Below are 21,045 nucleotides of genomic sequence, written 5' to 3'. Positions count from 1 at the left end.
GAGAGCCTGAGGGAAGAGCACTGTGTATAAAACAGTTTGCTCCAGGGGGTGTTGCGGGAGCTCTTCATAACTGGCTATTGGTCCTTGTTCTAAGTCAACACAGGAGGGCCCTGTGGCCTAGGTTAGCTGTTTTTACTCTTTGAGTCTCAGCTATTCTGTTTTTGTTTTTTGTTTGTTTGTTTGTTTTTGTTGTTTTGAGACAGGGTCTTGCTGTGTTGCCCAGGCTGGAGTGCAGTAGCAGCTTGTTCTGTTTGTGAAATAAAGTGGGAGCGTGAGGACTAGGGGTTAGGTTCCCCTGGGACTTCTGCCAGCTTTCCAGCGTAACTCCTTTCTGTTTTATTTCTTTCCTTATAAAACAGCATGAGAAAGCCAACATGAGGCCCCTGGCACATCCAAGGTGGGTGGGGCACTGGGGTCCCCAGAAGAGGAGCCTTTGGATCTGACTGGAGCAAGGGCTCCGTGGAGGCCACCAGAGATACCCTTGGTAATGAGGGTGATGCAGAGGTGCCAGCACAGCCTGTCAGGCAATGAGGGAGGGAGGGATGGTGAGCCTGACTCAAAGGACATGAGCTGCCTTTGCTGTGGTGCCACCGTGGCCCATTGCTCATCGTGCTGCTCTCAGGACTCAGAGTATGGGAGCAGGACCATTGCCGTTACAGACCCGCAGGGAAGGGGCTGAGCACCCAGAAGGCTGCATGTGCATACACGACATCATCAGAGTCAGGGAGACAGCCAGCCTTGAGGAGATGGAAAACTGTTCCACAGCACCCAGGGAGACCTTCACAGCCCATGCATTAGCCCTCGTCACCCCGTGTCCTGGTGCTCCCCACAAACTCAGGCTCTCTCCTTGGCCAACAACGGCCTCCACCAGCTGACCTCCTTGAGCCTCTGTATCTTCATTTCTTCCATCTGCTCCACATGATGCTACAAGGTCCTTGCTCTGTCCCTCCAACATGCCCCTCATTCCTGACTCACAGTCTTTATGCTCACACCCCTCTCTTGTCCTCCCCTCACTCTCAGTCATCCTATTCAATGCCTTCATGGCACTTATAAGCTGTTATGACCACGTTTATAGGCTTGGTTTCGTTGTTGCTGTAGGGGGTCTGTCTCCCCCATTTAGGCCTAACACGCCAGGAATCTTGTCTGATTTACTCCTAGCGTATATTAAGTGCACAGTAAGTTTTTGCTGAATAAATGAAGGGAAAAAAATCATGCAGCCTCTGAGATGTCGTGGGACGGCAGCCCAGCCACTGCGAGTTCGCCGGTAAATCATTTTCAGATTAGGACCCTGTTGACAGCTGAATTCATATTTTAGTTTTATTGAATGTATTGTTGTAATTCTGCAATAAAGGTGCCTGACCTGGGTTTGCATATTTTCATTCCCAGGAGCCCCAAGGAATGGAAATATGGTAACCCAACAATATCCCATGAAGCTAGTTACCTGGGAGACTTTGTGGAAAAGGGTGCTGACTGGGGTTAATGGGCGTTGGCTTGTGACTGGGGTCCCTGTTGATGGTTTGGTGATTAAGCCTTGGAAGTGGCGTCCCTGCCAGTGAATGCAACTCCACTGGGGTCAAGTGCACCCTCCGAATAGAAAGAGGGATGTGGTTTGTTATTTCTTGTGCATTAGCAAAGTGCCATCAGTCAACAGGCCATTTCCCACCTAGGATTTAGTGGGATTTTCCACTTTCCCTAGAAAGAGAATACTGTCTGTGGCTTTATTTGTAATCATTATCAAGAAGGTCCTATTGAAGGAGACAGTGAAGTAAGAGGGACCATCCTTCGATCGGACTACGAACTTGGTGGCGGTAGCTGCTGTGGCCTCAGTGCCCTCTTCACTGACATCCAGCACAGCCTTGTGGGTTGCCTGCCAAGGGAAAAACAAACATCAGTGGCACCAATAGAGACACTTTTACTTAACTGAGTAAACTAAACTGAGTGTTTTGCCCTGGAATGGTGATATCTACCTTGAAAGGATTCAAGGTTCAAATGCCTGGCATTGGGTTTGCTCAGTACATTGCAGTGGGTGTTGACTATGGCCCATTGGTCCTTACACCGGGAGTGAGATGGTGACAAACACAGAGCGGGAAGATAGGAGTGAGTCTCAGCTCTGCCACTTATGGTTGCAAAATTATTTAGATGCCGCGTGCTTCAGTTTCCTGATCTATAAAAGGTAATAATAATTGCATGTGTCCCGTAAGGTTATTGTGTAAATTAAGGGAGATCATACAAGGCAAATGCTCGTGGATTTGCCAGCAGTAGTAATTGCTGCAGTTCTCCCGTGGCAGACATGGGTTTGATATGACTAAGGTTAGATCCCTTCTTTGTCTGCTAGGGAAGAGATTCTTAACCTGGAGTTCCTGGATTTCTAAGCTTCAGCGAGACTTGAGCTCCTGTGACTACAGGCATTGTTTTTCATGGGCTCAGATGCATTTTCCTCGAGAAAACGTCCATTATGCTCAAGATATTCCAGTGGGGCCTCTCAGCATTTTCTGTAGACCAGTGACAAAGGTCCCCTTCAGTGGCCCCAGGATCACTTCTGACTATTATAATCCATTATCAAAATAAAAGTTTAGGTCAGGGATCAGTAACCCATATGTGTGCAGGGGTTAGGCAGGTAACCCCAATTAACTGAGGGGGACTTCTTGTAAGAGCATGGGGTGCCCCCAATACCTGGAGGGTCCTGTCTGACTAAAAGGGTCACTCACAACTCAACTCCGGTGATGGCTGCCATGTGGACACATAGACTCACTGTTGCCATGTGGGAATTAGGGTCAGTGATTTGTTTCAAGAGGATCAGAAATCTAGACTTTTAGATCCAATATACTAAGTTTTAAAACTCCTCTCTCTTTCTCTCCTCTCTCCTCTCTGTTTCTCTCTCTCTCTCCTTACACACTGAAGGCCAGACAACACATCTGCAGGGTGTAAATGGCCTATGGGCAGCCATATTATGATGCCTGTGTGAGGGCCTAAACTCCAGGGAGGAAGAAGGTGAGGTCAGATCCCAGGGGAGCACCTGCTCGCCTGCAGCAGGCATAGGGGAGCGGCTGCCTGCTGAGGACGCCTTCGGAACATTTGTGTGAAGAGGCATAACACATGCTGTGTGCCGGAGGGATGGTGACCATAGGTCGCAAGATTCGGTTCTTCTGGCTGCAGAAGAACCTCATTTCACTTTTCAGGCCTCTGTTTCCTTATCAATGACATAAGAGCACTTGATTAATGATTAATTCTGCAGGTGCTTCCTGCTTGGACTTTTTTGCAAATATTCTCATTCAACTCACTTTAGAAAGCTGCAGGGAGTCTCTCTTTGTAATTCCAGAAAAATCAGCGTTTTCATCAAAGGCGTTTTGGATGCCCATCTTTGGGAGGATGGTTTCCAGATTGTAGGAAGCAGAAATGGAAAATTTGGGGATGAACACCTCTATCCACCTGTGCAGTAGGGAAAAGGAAACAATGAGGTCACAAGCCCATGGTGTCTGCATCTCTGCTCCTAGATGCCATTTTGGGAGACTCCGTTCTTCCTCCAGCCATTGCTAATTGCTGCTAAAAAGGTCAACACATCCTAGCCAAGAACCCCAGGTTGCTCTTGAAGTAAGTCTCCCAGCTGAGCAAGTCCAGCACTAAAAACATGCAAGGAGACAGACGGGCCCCCAGTGAAGTGGGTGCAGAGGTGAGAAGGTGGTCGGCAAGGGAGTCTATGGCAGAAACCAACAGGAAACGTCAAGTAGCAATGGAAGCTCATCAACCACCCACTCACTGTCCAGAGTACCTCCTCACCAGCACTTCCTGATGCAGGCCCTGCTAATGCCCTAGAGCAGCAAAGTCCAGCAGAATTGCCTGTGATGCTGGGAAGATCCTCGACCTGCGCTCTCCAGTATGGTAGCCACTAGCCGTGTGTGGCTATTGAGCAACTTGAACAGTGGCTTGTACAAATGAGAAACTAAAATTTTAATTTTACTGAATTTCAGATAATTTAAGTGTAAGTAACTGCAGGTGGCTTAGTGGCTACTATATTGAACAGCACCACCTGATAATTTAGCACAATATTTTTTTCCCTCTGAACCAAGAGAAAACAGCCCACATGTATTGAACATTTTTTTTTAGATGCAGTCTCGCTCTGTCGCTCAGGCTGGAGTGCAACAGCATGGTCTTAGTTCACTACAACCTCCGCCTCCCGGGTTCAAGCTTTTCTCCTGCCTCGGCCTCCCAAGTAGCTGGGATTACAGTTACACATGGCCACGTCTGGCTAATCTTTTTTGTATTTTAGTAGAGACAGGGTTTCATCGTGTTGCCCAGGCTGGTCTTGAACTCCTGAGCTCAGGCAATTCACCTGCCTCAGCCTCCCAAAGTGCCAGGATTACAGCGTGAGTCTGGCCTGAACATTTATTATATGCCAGACATTGTCCCAGGCACGTTCAACAACACTCCCCGCATTTTAAAGATGGTAAAGCTTAGTTTTAGTGCTTTGCCCAAGGTTATGTACTTAGTGACTCACAGCAATGAAAGCACAAAAATATTGGGTGGACACATTTCAGTCCTCATCTGACAGGTGTCTTGTGACCCCTCATGCCAGGGACAGCTCTCTCTTCCCTGCCACTATCCCCTTTCCCTGTTTTCTCTGTGCTCCATCTGCTGCTCTGTGCTCCATGCCTTCCTCCCTGAGCTTCTGTGCCACCTCCTCTTCTTATCCCCAGCCCCAGATACAGCCTGAGAAGAGAAGAAGTCGCTGACACACCCTGCAGCACCTCTTCATCCTTGACTTTGAGTTATTGCCAGTGCGTTGTCTACCAAAGCTGCCCTTCCCAAGCCTCTGTGTGCTCATATGCTACCCGTATGTGCAGCTAAACCCCACCGCCTCCTTGAAGCTGTCCCTCAGTCCCAGCTGAAAGTGATCTCTCTCTGCTCAGAAGCTCCTCAGCACCTTTCCTGCCCTCCCCTGGGGCATGCCCAATCTCTTTCTTGAATTCCAGTTACACTGCAGCCTTCCTTCTCTCTTCCCAGACTATGAGCACCAGGGTATGCTGCTGAAATCATTCTACGATGCCAACAATATATTGCTAAGAGACAGAACACAAAACTTTGACATTCCTTTTTTATCTCATGATTAATCTTTTTGATATTCTCCATATTTTTATACTCACCATAATAACTATAGGACTAATAATAACATTATTAGCTAACATTTACTGAACACTTACTATCTTCTAGGAATTCTCCTAAGCACTTTGTAAATAGTAGGTTACTTTATCTTTTCACCAACCTTTGGATTTGGTAATATTATTATCCTCTTTCTTATATGTGACCACCAATGCTTTTGTTTGCTTGCTTTTATGGGATCATTCCAAAGATTTCAATATCAGATTGGCTTCTAGAGCCAGCTCTGCTGGCATGTAATGGCTACATGACCTTGGACAATTCACTTACCACCTTGGAGCCTCCATTTCCTCATCTGTGAAATGAGTGGTATTAAGACTCCTCATCAGGTGATAGTGAACTTCAAGTGTGAACATGTATAGACAGCCCCAGGCTCTCTGTCCTGCATACAGTTGGTGCTCATTTTTCAGAAGTGATTATCCAACAGTGGTTAGTACAATCTCTCCCCCATCTTTGAATGTGTGCGTCCCCTGCCTCAGGGCCCAGGTGACTGACACAGATACCTACCTTTTCTGGAGTGAGTGGCTCCACTTTCTCAGTGTTCTGGCTGACAAGGCCTGTTCCAGTTGCCTCATCTTGCCCTTGCTAGGGAGGACAAAGAAGGCCACGGCATCTCCCTTGTAGTCCATCTGAAGCACAAAGCAGTTCAGCTCTGTATCCATCCCAAAAGCAAACTGCTCCTTCTGGTGCATCATGGGGACATGCACAGTGACCTGCTTGCCCACCAGAAATGGGAAGTTCTTTCTTGTATATGCAGGGTAAAAGGGCTTCTCCCACTTGGCTAGCACAAAGAGAGAAATGAGGTCTTTATGTCAAAGTGCAATTAGTGAGGCAAAGACAGCAAAATGAAATGGGGAATTACTGCTAATGGGTATGAGGTTTATTTTTGAGGTAACAAAAAAAAAATGTTCTGGAATTACACAGCGGAGTAGTTGCCCAAACTTGTGAATATACTGAAAATCAATAAAATGGTGAATTTTATGATATGTGAATTGTATTTCAAGTAAAAATAGAATTAAGTTAAATAGAACAACATAGAGTGAAGGTAACTTAGTAAGGGCTCAAAGCATACCAGTTTTCTTTCCTTCTCTTTCCTCTTTGCAGGATGGATGGATAAATGGGTGGATAGCTTAGCAGGTGGAGGCTGGATGGATAGATGAAAAGCTAATGGATAGATGGTTGGATGGCTGGGTGGATAGATGGATGAGTGGATGAATGGATGGATGGATGAACTGATGGATGGATAGATAGATGAACAGATTAATGGATAGGTAGTTGGCTAGCTAGATGGCTAGCTAGGTGGATGAATGGATGCATGGATGGATGGATGGATGGATGAACTGATGGATGGATAAACGGGTGGATAGTTTGCTGGATGGGTAGATGGAGGGTAGAGGGATGAATAGGTTAATGGATACATGTTTGGCTCTCTGGGTGGATAGATGGATGCATGCATGGATTCATGGATGAATGACATATGGATAAATGGGTGGATAGTTTGGTGAATGGGTGGATATAGGGTGGGTAGATAGATGGATAGATTAATGGACAGGTGGTTGGCTAGCTAGGTGGATGGATGGATGAACTGATGGATGGACAAGTGGATGGATAGCTTTGTGAATGGGTAGATGGATAGATGAGTACGTCAATGGATAGATGTCTGGCTGGTTGGCTAAGTGCATGCCTGGATGGATGGACAGATAAACTAGTGCATGGATAAATGAGTGAACAAGGAACAGGTGGATGAAGGGAGGGAGGAAGGAAGGGGAGGAGAGGGACGGAGGAAGGAAGGGATGATACGGTGACATCCATGAAAACTCTGCCTGGAGACGCCAGGCACTTCTATCTCAAGCACAACCCTATAAAGTTGGCTTTATCATCAAACTATCCAGTCAGCACAGAGACTGGCACAGGTCAGGCACTCAACACATGGTAAATCTTTTAGAGACACATGCTGAGGATCATAGAGCAAGTATGGGGCAGAGGTGAAATTCAAATCCAAGTTGTTTTATTTCAAAGCTGATGTGCATTCCCTACAACACAGTGAAAACTGTAAATCTCTAACATATATATATATATATATATATATATATATATATGCAGTTATATATGAAGGAGACTTCATATATATATGAGATATGAATGACAGTCACATCAACTTGTCTACATTTCTACACCTATGAAAGTGTTCACACTCTTGGATTTGCTTCTTAAACTGGGTTGTCAGAGAGTTCCATGTTCCGTCTGTAAAACTTTCATGGGGCAGTGGGACAGCTGCTGGTGGCAAGAGATCCTTTCTCTCAAGTAGTTTCCAGATTTTTCCTATGGGTTTCCCACTGAGTCAAATGCAAACACACCTGGAGACACTTTATCTGTCTACCCAAAGAGAACTAAATGAGTCCCCCACTGTAACTGATAAACATGAGCTATCCCAGGTCCTGCAGTCAGCCAATTGCAAAGCTAATTAGAGCTCAGGCCCTCCCATTTCTCCACCCTGCAGCCTAGGCTTTGTCTGCCTTGTGTATTTCACTAAGCAAAAATCATCAGCATCATCATAAAATAAATAAATAAAAATCAACTTCTCAAATCCTTACCTTTAAAGAAAATGTGGTTCACCAGCACCATGGCTGTCAGAAGGTCAAGACCTTGGATTATGTCTACAACCTTCCCTTGGGTTTTCTTTTTCACGTGGCTGTTGATCTTCGCCTGGGCAATGGAGGGGTTGGAGAAATCTGTAGAAAAGACTTCTGCTTCATACAGCCTCTTGACATTGCCCAAGAAATTTGCCTGCAGCTGCAGCTCCTTCTTGACGAAGAGAGCACTTCCCATCTTTAAGGCCAGGTCTTTGCTTGGAACAGTCAGTGAATGAACCAAGTGCTGGAAGCCCCGGTGGATGGCAGACTCTAGTGTGTGTGTGAGGTTGAAGCCCAGGCCCTCGAGAATCTGGGTCTTGGTGACTGAGTGGGCCCCAAGGGAGAGCATGGCCAGGGAAGTGGAGACACTCACGGGGGAGAAGAAGACATTCTGACTCGGGGTCTCCAGAACCAGCCTGCGGTACAGGCGGCAGGCAAAGTCTGTGTTGAGGGAATACACCAGTGAGGCAGGGGTGCTCTCTGTGGAGGATGGGTGGAGGTATCCGTTGGGGGCATTGACCAGGGACACACAGTAGACTGGAGCACAGAGGCCAACAGCAAAGAGTACTCCATAAAGGGAAGATGCCATTTTGGAACCAAATATGTCTGCAAGAGAAGTAAGAACCATTGAGGGGGTAAACTGAGGGTCCAGGCCCTGAATCAGAGACACTTCAACACCCCACGCCATCAGCAGCAGAATGAAGACAAATAGGCCGGCTAGCAGAGCTCTCTCACGTTATCTCCTTTGAGCCTCGCAATAGTCACATGATGTAGGTATTATCTGTTTCACTTGCAAATGAGTAAACAGGCCACAGAGAGTCTGCGTAACTTACCCCAAACCACACGGTTGACTTGTCTATGTTCTGTGTGGGCTTCAAAGTCAGGTCTCAAATTCCAAATCCCATGCTTTTTTCTGCTTCATGGACTTATTTTTTAAGAATTGAGAGTGTGAGACCAGATTGCAAAGTCCCCCTCTTAGCAGCCAGAAGTGGTTTCTCACCCTTTGGAGGTCCCTCCACACATTCTTTATCCATTTTGTGTAGATCTGATTATTTTCTCACCCTGGCTGCCTGTTGCCAGAAACAGACATTTACTAATGTGTTCATATCTCTCAAAAAGTGGAAACCTGGAGCAAAAGGCTGTCCTTTTTTCTGTGGTCCTCCAGGTGCCCTGAGCACTGGCGGTCAGTTGCTGATGAGCTGCAGCTCCAGCCACATCTGTCTGCTTCCCCTTCAAGCCTCAGCTGACAAGAATTTGGCACCAAGGAGACTTCAGACTAAATGACCCGATAGCAATTTCAGACCCCAACAGGGCTGGGCTTGCATCCAACCCTGACATTCATGGTGGACAGGTAACCTCTCTGGACCTCTGTTTCACCTTTGTAAAACAGAGACAGTTACCTTACAGAGTTATTCAGAGGACCGAGTGTGATAAGACACATAAATTGTGCAGCACAGGACCTGGCACATGGTGAGTGCTCAATACATTACTTTTACTGTTGTTTTGTTGAAGTCAGAGAGCATTTGATTTGGGCAAATCTATGAAGTAATGCTCACAGGTCTCCGCAGCCCTGCCGACAGCACCCTCACCTGTTCGGTTTCATCAGACAGATCTCATTCACTTTAACACGCCTTTACAGAGGAGCTCCAACCCTGTGCGTTGACCCTGAGATACAACAGTAAATGGTCATTTTAGAGAAGGAAGGTGTATGAATCCAACGCAAGACTAGGTGGGGTTTGTGCTCAGCTAAGGGAAAGCAAAGCAGGTGTGTGCTCCAATAGGTCACATCTGTCTGAAGCCTTTTCTCTCCTCACCAATTTTACAATTTCTCCCCCATGACCTGGATGTCATTCCCCCCACCATCCTTTTCACAAGCACAGTGCCTTCATAACCCCTCTTGCCCTTCATCAAGCTTTGTTCTTTAGTCATTTATACTACGATGTGAATGGCTGCCACCCACTCTTCTCCTAGGAGCACCAGCATGAAGTGTTGTCTCCAGATTGTGAAGGAAAGACTTTACCCACTGGAGCAAGAATTCAGTCAACAAGTGAACAATTATTTTGCCAGAAATGGAGAAGGAAAAGACAAGAGAACCTTTGCTGAAAGTGACAAAAATACTGCCACACACAGTCACTCATCTATGTCAGACCAAGCATAATGTGACAGTCACATTCCGAACAATTTCTCTGTGGAAATAAAATATGTAAATGAATCACATTTTATTATACCAGATATAATTTAACTTAAATGGAACTTTATAAAGAACCCTTTTACTGAATGAGTAATTCTTTTGCAAAACTGTTCTTTTCTCTCCATTTCCACTTATGTGATTGGACGATTTCTCTTTTGTAGTTTTGTGTTTGCCTGTTTGACTAAAGTGGAGTTGTCTTTCTAAGTTATGCTCACATCCATCCATCCACCTACTGGACTCTTTGCCAACATGTTCTGAACTGACCTCCGGAGCTGCCCCCACCCTGAGTGCCCCATCTCTCCCTTTCTCCAAGAAGGCCATTTTACTCATGCTGTCGTCTTCCAAGTCAGGAGACTGACGGTCACTCTGCACTCTTCGGCCACCCTTCCTCCCCACACTGTTCTTCCTCCCGAAGACATCGCAAGCCCCAGCTTCTCTCCATCTCTTTGCTCTTCCCTTGGTCCTAACCCGCCTTATCTCCTCCCGCTGTACAATCCTGAAGGCTTCTGGACTCATCTCCCTCCTCTGGTCATGTTTCCTCAAAACGTTTTTCTTAAGAAACTTCACCAATCTGACTTTACACAGAGACAATCTGCTGGGAGATGGAAGTGTTGGGGCTACAATGGGGGACAGATAGCCAGGGTCCTGGCTCTTAAAGAGCTCGCTGGGAACCCTGTGACACATGGCGTTAAGAGTTGACTGCTTCCCCTCCTTTCGGCCCCACTGCCAGCCAGTGTATTTATCTGCAGTCTCTGTAGTCAACACCAATAGCAAACAGCCCAGGGTCCACCTGTCTCCCTCCTCCTCTCACTCACCCACCCCTTGCTCAGGCACAGCATACTCTCCCACAAATGCCCCTCCTGGACACCACCTTCCTTTGCTCATGGAAAAGCCCTTGTTTCTCACTCTGGAAGACTCTGCTTAGCTATTTCTGGCTTGAGAGGCCCTCTCTGGCCCCCCTTTCCTGTTGTGACTTCATCACTCTCTCCCTTCTCTCTTCTGCCACTTCTGAAATTTACTCGACTTCTATTACCAAATGGATTACCACTGACCACACTCATGCCTTTAGATAATCTCTAGGTTCTTTGAATGTGTAATTCATGCATTTGGTCCACTGGGTTGAACATCTACACTTATTATGCAGGTGCTGTACCAGGTGTTGGGGCTACAGTGAGGGACAGAGAGACAGGCCCTGGTCCTTAAGGAGCCCACTGGGAAGACGGGCAATTAGCAAACACCACTAGGCACAAGAAGTGTGTGTGGGATGAGTAAGTACAGGCATTGGGCACACCTATTCCATAATGAGAAAGGCTTCCAGAGAAAGTGGCAGCTGATCGAGACTTGAAAAATGTTAGCAAGGTAAAGGGGAAAAGCAGAGAAGAGAGAGATTCAGGCTAGGAGGACCACCTGGGCAAGGGCCCAGAGGGAACCCAGAGCCAGGCAGCTTTGAGAAACAGAAAAGGTTCTGTGACACAGATCTCAGCTCCAGAGAAGCTGGCAGGAAGGGCTGGGGAGTGGGAAAGACGGGTTGCAGAGAGAGGGGGCCGCATTTAGGGATGTGCAGACTTGGTTCTGGGCCCTGGAACCCACTGGGGGATGACTGCAGAGAACCTCAGCAGCAGAGAATTCTCAAGACTATCCTGGCACCTGTCTGTCTTCCTCATTGCTCTACACATCTGCTTCCTGTCCTCCTTCCCGCTTCCCCTGCCAGCACGGAAAAGTGCCCAATGTAAGGGCTCGGTAGACACTTGGTGCACTGCCCTGAGGTGGAGAAGCATTTACACCAGCCTCAGAACTGGGGTGGTGGCCGGGTGCAGTGGCTCATGCTTATAATCCCAGCACTTTCGAGGTGGGCAGATCACCTGAGGTCAGCAGTTCAAGACCAGCCTGGCCAACATGGCAAAACCCCATCTCTACTAAAAATGCAAAAGTTAGCCAGGCATAGTGGTGGGCACCTATAGTCTCAGCTACTCAGGAGGCTGAGGCAGGAGAATCACCTGAACCCGGGAGGCGGAGGTTGCAGTAAGTCGAGATCAGGCCACTGCACTCCAGTCTGGGCAACAAGAGTGAAACTCCATCTCAAAAAAAAAAAAAAAAAAAAAAAAAGACCAGAGTGGTGAAACGAAGGAGGCCTCCTGGAATATGCGACTGAAACCCCGAGTTTCTCGTATTTGACGAGCTCTGTGACAGACTGGGGCTCTTCAGGAAGCCGTGTAAGAGTGCGGCATCTGCAGGCTTCCCTGTGATAAGCTGGGGTCTACTGTGTTAACCTGGGGTCTGCAGGCCCTCTAGCCTCAATGATGAAGTGGCAGCACTTGATCTTGATGGCCACTCAGAAGTCAGAGCCTAAGCAAGATCATGGTTCCCCTCCTAACCTCAGAGCAGTACTTTCTATTTAGAGAACAGCATTGTCTCTGCATTGCTTCACCTTCTGAATTGCGTCGACCCCAATCTGTAAGGAGGGCAGCTCTGAGGAAGGGTGAGATAATGTCTGCAGAATGCCCAGCACGGCATTCAGCCCATGGTGGGCAGGAGACCAAAGCTTCATCTCTTTTGTGGCTCTTATGATTTTGTGTTCCTCCCTTGGAACCAGGAGTGTCCCTGGCTATTCATGACCATGGGAAAGAGGACCGGGTTGAAGGAAGAGGACATCCGCCACATGGAGGGGAAGAGGGTGCTGCCAGGCGCAAGGTTGCCACAAGCACCAGGGGTCTGTGCCCCTTTCTGTGGAGGCTGGGGGTGGGGCAGGTGGCTCTCAGGGGGCCCCCACTGGCACTGGGTTGTGCCCCCCAAAGAATTCCCCATCCCCATCAGCAGAGATGGCCTATCAGACATGACCTCCGTGCCTCAAGTCTTGTTTCTTTTGGGCTTGGGTTGAGTAGGGGAGACCCACCCGAAGTTGGCGAGTTGGCTAGTAAGTGTCCTGACTCATCAATGGTACTGGCCTCCATGTGACTTCAGGTAAGTCTCTGCTTTTCACAAGACTTCAGGAAGAGGTGATCTCAAAAGGCCCCTCCCGCTCTTCTGAGTCTGGGATCTATGTCTGAGGGCCCCCAGGTCATTGCTCTCTTGGGGGAAAACTGTGGCCAAAGCTCATTCAGTCAGCTCTTAAAATCCACCACACTCCCCACTTTGCTTCTCCCCACCCTGAACTCCTGTCCTCCTGTGGCCATCCCTTCTCTCTCCCAGCCCTGCCAAGGCCGTTGCCCCTCTTTTGGCTGTGGCCTGGGTTTATGTGAGCATTTGACCAGTGGACTCTGCTCTTTGGGGTGACAGGGACACTCTGCTGTCCCCAGGGCTTGCCTCTTCTGGGCCTCTCCCTGCCAGCTACCACAGCCTGTATTCCACCTTCCATTGTCTCTCACCCACTCCCATCTCCAAGCACTCCACCCTGCAGACAGGGTGACCTTTCCAGATGCTGATCTGGTGTATCATTCACCTCACCTGGAATTCCTCAGTGGCTCCCCATTGCGCTCAGGAAAAATGCTCAAGGCCCTGGCATTCAAGAGCCTTATTTATTGGGCCCTGACTTACCACCCCAGCTTCACCTTTGAGGACCCAGCTGTTTGCATTCCTAAATTTCACCCCATCCCCTATCTTCATTTGCCTCTTTATCCAGCGTGGGTGTCAAGGGCTTCATTTTAATCTAATGTGCTTCACCCCCAGGCCTTTGTCTTCATGTCCCAGCCCAGCGGCAAGGCTCCATGTGTAGTAGAACCTACCTGTCTGCTCCTTCCCTGCCAAATGCTGCTGAAAGAGAGGTTCTGCAAGGCAGCCTTGTCCACTGCGGGTTCCCAACCACCAGCCTTTATCCACCTGGCAACAGATAACTCATCAGCTCACTCTCCCATTTTCAGGGGAAACCTTCACCTTTTCCATGTCCTTAACCTTTTTATTCCAGGGTGGAGTGGATGCCCAACCTGCTACATATGCATGTGTGCCCACATGTGCGCGCACACGCGCGCGCGCACACACACACACACACACACTCAGCAGACAGCCTTGCCTCCTATCTCACATAAAAGAGAGATCCTATGAAAAGGAATGGTCTCAGCTTCCCTCAAAGGGCATCCTCTCTGCCTATCCCTACTTTCCCAGTCACCCCTCTTTCTCCCCTACACCTGCACTCTACCAACAAAGCAGAGGATCTGCCCTCCTTTGATGTCCAGTCTCCCTTCCTGGGCCTTGGAAAGTATCTCTTCTCTCCATCTCAGGACCCTTCCACCTCTCTTTTCTGTACTTAAAATCTCCCTGTCAACCTGATCCTTGCTATTAGCTTGGAAACTGTTCAAGTCTTGCTCGTTAAGACAAAGAAAGCAACAACAACACAAAAACAAAAACACTCCTTTCACCTTCTCATTTGCTTCTAACTGCTGCGCTATTTCCATACTCCTCCCCTGGTGGCCCAAATTTTCAAGAGCTGTGTATTCACGGCCTCTGTGGCCTTACCTCCTACTCACTCACTGGTCCATTCCAGCCTGGCTTCTGTATTCACAAAAGTGCGACCCAGATGCTACTAAAAGGCAACTAGTATGTCTAGGTTCTCATCTTCCTTGACTTCCCAGCTGCATTTGACACTGAAGACCTTGCTCTGATCCAGTCCTTCCCTCTGGCTCAGTGACAACACATTCCCGATCTCTCTGCACCTCCTCCTTACCCACCTTTGCGGGTTCCTCTTCTCCTGCCCTGTCCTTGCACGGTTGGCGAGCCCTGGCACTCGCTTGATTGTAGCTACCTCCTCACTTTAATCTCTCCTCTCGCTCCAGCTGATCTCATGCCACGACACCCACGACTTCATTACTAAGACATGCAAATGATACATTATTTTTATTCTCCAGCTAGACATGCAAATGATATATTATTTTTATTCTCCAGCTCAATCCTTTCCTTTGATCTCTATATGTCTAACTGCCTACTTGATATCTCCTCCTGATGTTGCAAATAAACCTTCCATGCAATATGAACTACAATGAACTCAGACTCCTCCCCAAGAACCATCTCCCAGCAACAGCCACAACCGAAACCCCTTTCCAACATTTCTGTCACTGGGTCCACCATTCACCTAGTTAGTTGAGCCTAGGAGGCATCCTTGCACTTCCTTCTTCTTCATGTCAATTTATCCCCAGTTTTGTCAACTTTACCTCCTAAATGTTGCACAACTCCATCCACTTTTCTCTGCCTTCACTCTAGCAGGCTATTTGTGCTGTCATTGTGTCTTGCCTGGGCTACCACAAAGCTTCCTAACAGCTCTCTCTGCATACCCTGTCCTGCTCCTCCAATTCACTCTGCACGTGACAGGCAGAACAGTCTTTTAAAACTCAAACCTGACTGTGTCACTTCTATTTGAACTGTCTCAATAGCTTCCCATTTCCCAAAGTGAACACTGAAGTCTTAACTTGCACAGCCTGGGCTCTGCTGGCCCCTCTAACTTCATCGCAGATCATGAAGCCCCTTGCCCTTGACATCCACGTCAGCCCATTCTCCCCATTAATTTTTATGCTCACATGTGATATTTGTTGTTTCCTACTTCTGGAATATCCTTCCAACTCTCTTCATCTGGCTTTTCCCCTAATTGACTTTTATTCATTATTTAGGGCCTAGTTCATATCATTTCCTCAAGGAAACTCTCTTTGATCACTCAAATAAGAAAAATTTATCCTAGCAACTATTTTTATAGTACCATTAACTTCTCAGTGAAACACTTATCACTGTCATAGTTTCACATTTATTTGTATGACTGAACAATTCATGAATCAGGGATCTTGTCTACCTTGATTTTGTCTACTTGTACACCCACTCTTTGGCCAATACTCATGGTCCAGTAAGTGGTTGCTAAAAGAATAAATGAATTGAAATAAAATGAAATAATCTGTTTACCTCTGAAGAGTAATCCTGACTGGTAATAAGCAAGGGTAATAAGCAAGGTAATAAGCAAGAATAATCTTGACTGGTAATAAGCAAGGGTAATAAGCAAGGTAATAAGCAAGAGTAATCCTGACTGGATTAGACAGCAAACTGAAGACAGGGGAACTCAGGGTGATGAAAAGTCCTGTAGCTACTTAAGGTAAAGTTACACAGGTATATATATAAAGTTTGAGTTGACTTACACTTTTGGCCAAAACAAAGTAACTGATGTTGGTTGCAAACAGTTGTAAACAGATAGAAAACTGGACGAAATTTATGACACTATTGAGATACTCAAAAAATATATAAAACAATTCAGACATTGGAGAATAGGCAGGGAAGGTAAAAAATGAGATAAGTTCTACAATTGTCCCAATTTTCTGCCTAAGGACACTTTCTGGACATGTGGAAGAAAACCCAAGGAGGGCATGGGAAGCTTGCTGAGCTTAGGAGACAGACATTAGAATTTGAGAAAACTGAGGAAGCTACAATTTGTGCAGTGAAGGACTAGAGGAGAGCTTTAGAAACGTGCATAGGGGTCTCTTTAAGTCCAAAGCTAAGTACTAAGCTCTGCATACATAAAGTGAAATTCCACATGGCTGGTCAACACACACAAACACACACACACACACAAGCAAACACACACACACACACAGAAGAAAAATAAACCTACTGTGAAGGTATAAACAAAATAATTTTCAGAGTTCACAAAGCATGAGGATATATTAAGGTTATGACCACCCAAAGTGGAGAGACCTGGAGCATTCAGTAGAGACCCAGAAGTATCACCTTTTGGCATTAGGGCTAAACTAACTTTGAATTAAAGCTGCGCTAGACCTACCCTAACAAAGCTTTAAAACATGCCTTGACAAGCTCAAGCATATCTGTAAGTAACTTATTTCCTGTTAAAACAAATTTCAAACACTGTAAAGGAAGACAACAAAATTGTAATGTTATGATGTCCAGCATCCAATCAAAAATTGCTAGACATTCTAGGACTAGGAAAATGTGACCCATGACCAGAAGAAAAATTAAGCAATAGAAACAGGCTTAGACATAATAGAGATTAAGGAATTTGCAGACAAGGACTTTAAACAGCTACTTAAAATATGCTTAAACAATAAAAATTTTACTGTAATGTGAGGAAAAATCAAACTTCCAGAGATGAAAAACTTAACATCTGAAATGAAAAATTAACTGGCTGGGTTTAGCAGCAAGTTTAGTACTAAGGAAGAAAAGATCTGTGATCTTGAAAATATATCAACAGGAACTATTCAAACTGAAGACAGCAAGCTGGAAAATAATAATAATAAAAAACGAGTCCCAGTGACTTGTGGGACAACATCAATGGACTAACATATGTGTAACTGGAGTTCTAGGCAAAAACAAGTGAGGGACAGTGGAGAACAGAAAATTTTGAAGAAATAGTGGGCAGAAATATTTGTGATATTTGTGTACTTTATGTGAACTATACCTAAATAGAAATCAAAATACAATAAATTGAAATGAATGCCACCCTGCTGTTTCGTCCTCTACTCTCTGTGATTACACATATGTCTCAGTTGGCTTGGACTACCCATCTCACTCTCTTTGCCTGACACACTCCTTTCCATCCTGCCAGCTCCAGCTCAAAATCACCCGCTGCACAAAGTCTTCTCTAGATGCCACAGAAAGTCTTCCCCTCCCTTTATAAACACCTGGAGCAAACCAGAGCAGTTTACCTTCCCATATGTCAGTCTCCCTGATTAGACAGTCTGGACTTTGTGTGGCATCCTCCAGGGTTGGGACTATGATCCGTAAGTAATACGGAGAGAGGTAGCAGATTACATGGGAAGGAGCAAGTGGGAGGGATGTTGGGAACCCTGAGGGCCAGGCACTGTTGGCTCACCCACACCCAGGGACTTTTGTAAAGACTCATAGTTGGTAAAACACAGAGAGGCAACCTGAAGAAGTATGGAACTTACCAAGCTTAATTGGGCTCTCATTAAAATGCAAATTCCCAGATCCCATGCAGAACTACCTAATCAGATTTTCCAGGGAAAGACGAGAAGACTTGAGAGTGGAGAGGGGTGGATGCTTCCTCTTCCCACTCCTTACTTCACCCTCTGTCCTTGCCCCAGAGAGAAGCTCTTCAGGTTTCCTCTAGCTCTGAGGTCCTCAGTGTCTGGGGCTTCAGAGCCTCCTTGAAAGTAAGACCCATTTCTCCCCAAATTGATAAAACCAAGCCTGCTGGAATAGCAACCAGGCAGGAGTAGATCTCCGTGGGTCCATCAAGATGGAACCTTGTCCCAAGTCCATACTCCCTCATGGAGCGTCTCCTGCTATGTCCAGGCCTTTCTGGGATCCTCTTAGGACCCTGGCTACAGGATCTCTTGCCTGCCTCACACATTCTTATGCTTCTGCTCCATTTTTGGTTTGTTGGAGATATTCATACTATTTTAAAAATCTGGCTACATCTTTATACTTTTCTATTTCAGTACTTGTTTAAATATTTCACTCAATATTTATCCTAACAGTGGAGCAGATTGGGTGCCTCAAGGCTACCCTTGAAATGCCATCTTAGCTAGAGGGTCCCCTTTGGATTGTCAAGAAGCCTCCCCAGCTGAGATCCACAGTCCCCACCATGGATCTGTCTCAGGAAGTGCAGGTCCCTGCCACCCTTTCTGCTGCAACTTTGTTCACTTCCTAGCCTGCCCAGTGTGATCCCCTGACTTTTAGGAATCTGAACCAAGCTCAGGGTGGAGATGGGGAAGGGAGATAGATCCATATGTGATGTGTATCCTGGATTGGATGCTGGAACAGAAAAAAAAAGTATTCATTTAAAAAGATGATGAAATTCAAATAAATTCTGTAGTTTGGTGAATAGTAAGCCACCAACATTCGCTCCTCAGTTGTGACCGACGTCTCACAGTCATGGAAGATGTTAGCAGTAGGTAAAGCTGTTGAAGGTGCATGGAAACTCAGTGGACTCTCTTCATATCTTTTATGTGAAGCTAAGATTATTCCAAAATTTAAAAAGAAGAAAGAAAGGCCAATCAGTCAAGGACATAATCAGGAAAACCTTCCAACCTTGGCCGAGGTCTCCAGGGATCAGGGAGATGACTGCTCTGTTCACAAGGTAAACAATCTCAGGTGGTTTCTGCTCACGATGTGGAATCACTCAGTGGCAAAGTCCTCCCTCTTCCAGTTCTCTTTTGATCATTCTGAGTTCCCCCTGGAATGAGTCTCGGCTTGATGCCAGCCCATCTTTACCACCATCTTAGACTTGCTGACTTTCCTTTCTAACGAGGGGGAGCAAACTGTAGGCTGGGAGCCTACGATCTGTGATAGTCTTGGTAGAATTTAATCACTGAATTAGTTTTGTTGTGTGCATTTTTACTTTCTACTTGTGGTGAGTTTTGCTAGTTTCTATGTATGACTGCAATATTAATTTTTCTGTTTAAACAAATTTTCTTTTCCTAACATGAATTGATTTAAAGATGAGTCTTGAGCAAATAATGTACAAAAGAGATGGGAATTCAGTCCTAATCATGAACGTGGTGTGGGAGTAAATAAAATTTGAGAAACTGAGCACTAATGGAGAGCTGGTTTCCCAACGAGAAAGGTCACCTTGGCTTTGCACCCTTGTGGGAACACCTGAGCACCGACGTGGTGACTCAGTGGGGCAGGGAATGTGCTCCTGGCTGGTTCTGAAGGGGACACTAGGAAATGGGGAGGAAGCAGGCCATGTGACCTCAGCTCTGCTTGAACAAGGTCCTTGTCTCTCCTGTCGATCCTGGCTTCTCCCTTCCTGGAACACAGCCTGGCACATAGTAGATTCCCAGTAAGTATTTATTGACTAAACAAATGCACGGGAGAATCACTATACATAAAACTTTGGAGCCAGTTCTATCATTTCCAATATGAACATCAAAGTATTGCCCAAAATAGAAGAGTCTTCTGGGGGCATCCAGGGCAACCTCATCATTGCACGAATGGGCAGTGGAAGCCCAAGAAGAAGAAGGTATTTGCTCCAGCCACAGTCAGTGTCTGGGAAAAGCAGGGCCAGGAACTAGGAGTTCCCATCTGTGATCATCCTTGCCAACACACCAGTCTGTCACTTCTGTCATGCGCCCACATGAATGACCTCAGTCCAGGCAGGCAATGCTGCAGGCAGAGTTGGGGCAGATAGCAAACCAGACTCCTGGCACCCAGCCTATGCTGGAAGAAGCAAAAAAGCCTCTGCTCGGAGGCTGCACAGAGGCTTTCTGTGTCGTGTAGGTCAAGCTGGACCACACCAAGGCAGCCTGTCTATCCTGGTCCTCTGACACTGGGCACCCTCATTCTTGGTTGGGGTGAATCCCTTTTTTATGCATCAAGTCCACCTTTGCTGTGGGGAAAAGAAAGATCAGACTGTTCCTGTGTCTATGTAGAAAGGGAAGACATAAGAAACTCCATTTTGACTTGTACCCCGAACAATTGCTTTGCTCTGAGATGCTGTTAATCTGTAACTTTGCCCCAACCTTGAGCTCACAAGAATATGTGTTGTATGGAATCAAGGTTTAAGGGATCTAGGGCTGTGCAGGATGTGCCTTGTTAACAAAATGTTTACAGGCAGTATGCTTGGTAAAAGTCATCGCCCTTCTCCAGTCTTGATAAATTAGGGGTACAATGCACTGAGGAAATCTGCAGAGACTTCTGCCCTGGAAAGCTGGGTATTGTCCAAGGTTTCTCCCCATGTGATAGTCTGAAATATGGCCTCGTGGGATGGGAAAGACCTGACTGTTCCCCAGCCCAACACCCGGGAAGGGTCTGTGCTGAGGAGGATTAGTAAAAGAGGAAAGTCTCTTGCAGTTGAGGTAAGAGGAAGGCCTCTTTCTCCTGCCTGCCTCTGGGAACTGAATGTCTCGGTATAAAATCCGTGTACATTTGTTCAACTCTGAGATAGGAGAAAAACTGCTCTGTGGTGGGAGGCGAGACATGGTGGCAGCAATGCTGCTCTGTTACTCTTTACTCCACTGAGATGTTTGGGTGAGAGAAGCATAAATCTGGCCTACGTGCACATCCAGGCATAGTACCCTCCCTTGAATTTATTTGTGACACAGACTCCTTTGCTCACATGTTTTCTTGCTGACCTTCTCCCCACTATCACCCTCCTCTCCCACCGCATTCCTCTTGCTGAGA

General features: G+C 46.5%; 1 protein-coding gene across 4 annotated transcripts; it reads right to left on the bottom strand.

The window, feature by feature from the left end:
• Positions 1 to 1,291: 1,291 nt before the first annotated feature.
• SERPINA9 (serpin family A member 9) lies at positions 1,292 to 14,746 on the bottom strand. Of its 4 annotated transcripts, none has more exons than XM_031935831.1 (6): positions 14,640 to 14,704; positions 8,161 to 8,393; positions 7,749 to 7,860; positions 5,662 to 5,935; positions 3,282 to 3,429; positions 1,292 to 1,867 (listed from the first exon to the last, which is right to left on the bottom strand). In XM_031935831.1, the coding sequence occupies exons 2-6, from the start codon at positions 8,374 to 8,376 to the stop codon at positions 1,664 to 1,666; spliced, it is 954 nt and encodes a 317-aa protein (XP_031791691.1). In that variant the 5' UTR covers positions 8,377 to 8,393; positions 14,640 to 14,704; the 3' UTR covers positions 1,292 to 1,663. The 4 variants fall into 4 exon arrangements, with proteins under 4 accessions (XP_031791691.1, XP_023061110.1, XP_023061109.1 ...); XM_023205342.2 differs by lacking the exon at positions 8,161 to 8,393 and adding an exon at positions 8,621 to 8,712 and having other exon boundaries at positions 7,749 to 8,002; positions 14,640 to 14,701; XM_023205341.2 differs by having other exon boundaries at positions 7,749 to 8,393; positions 14,640 to 14,746.
• Between the last annotated feature and the right edge of the window lie 6,299 nt (positions 14,747 to 21,045).

This window comes from Piliocolobus tephrosceles, chromosome 6 (assembly GCF_002776525.5).
Source record: "Piliocolobus tephrosceles isolate RC106 chromosome 6, ASM277652v3, whole genome shotgun sequence".
NCBI classification, from domain to species: Eukaryota; Metazoa; Chordata; class Mammalia; order Primates; family Cercopithecidae; genus Piliocolobus; species Piliocolobus tephrosceles.
This window is presented reverse-complemented; position numbering and strand designations above follow the sequence as displayed.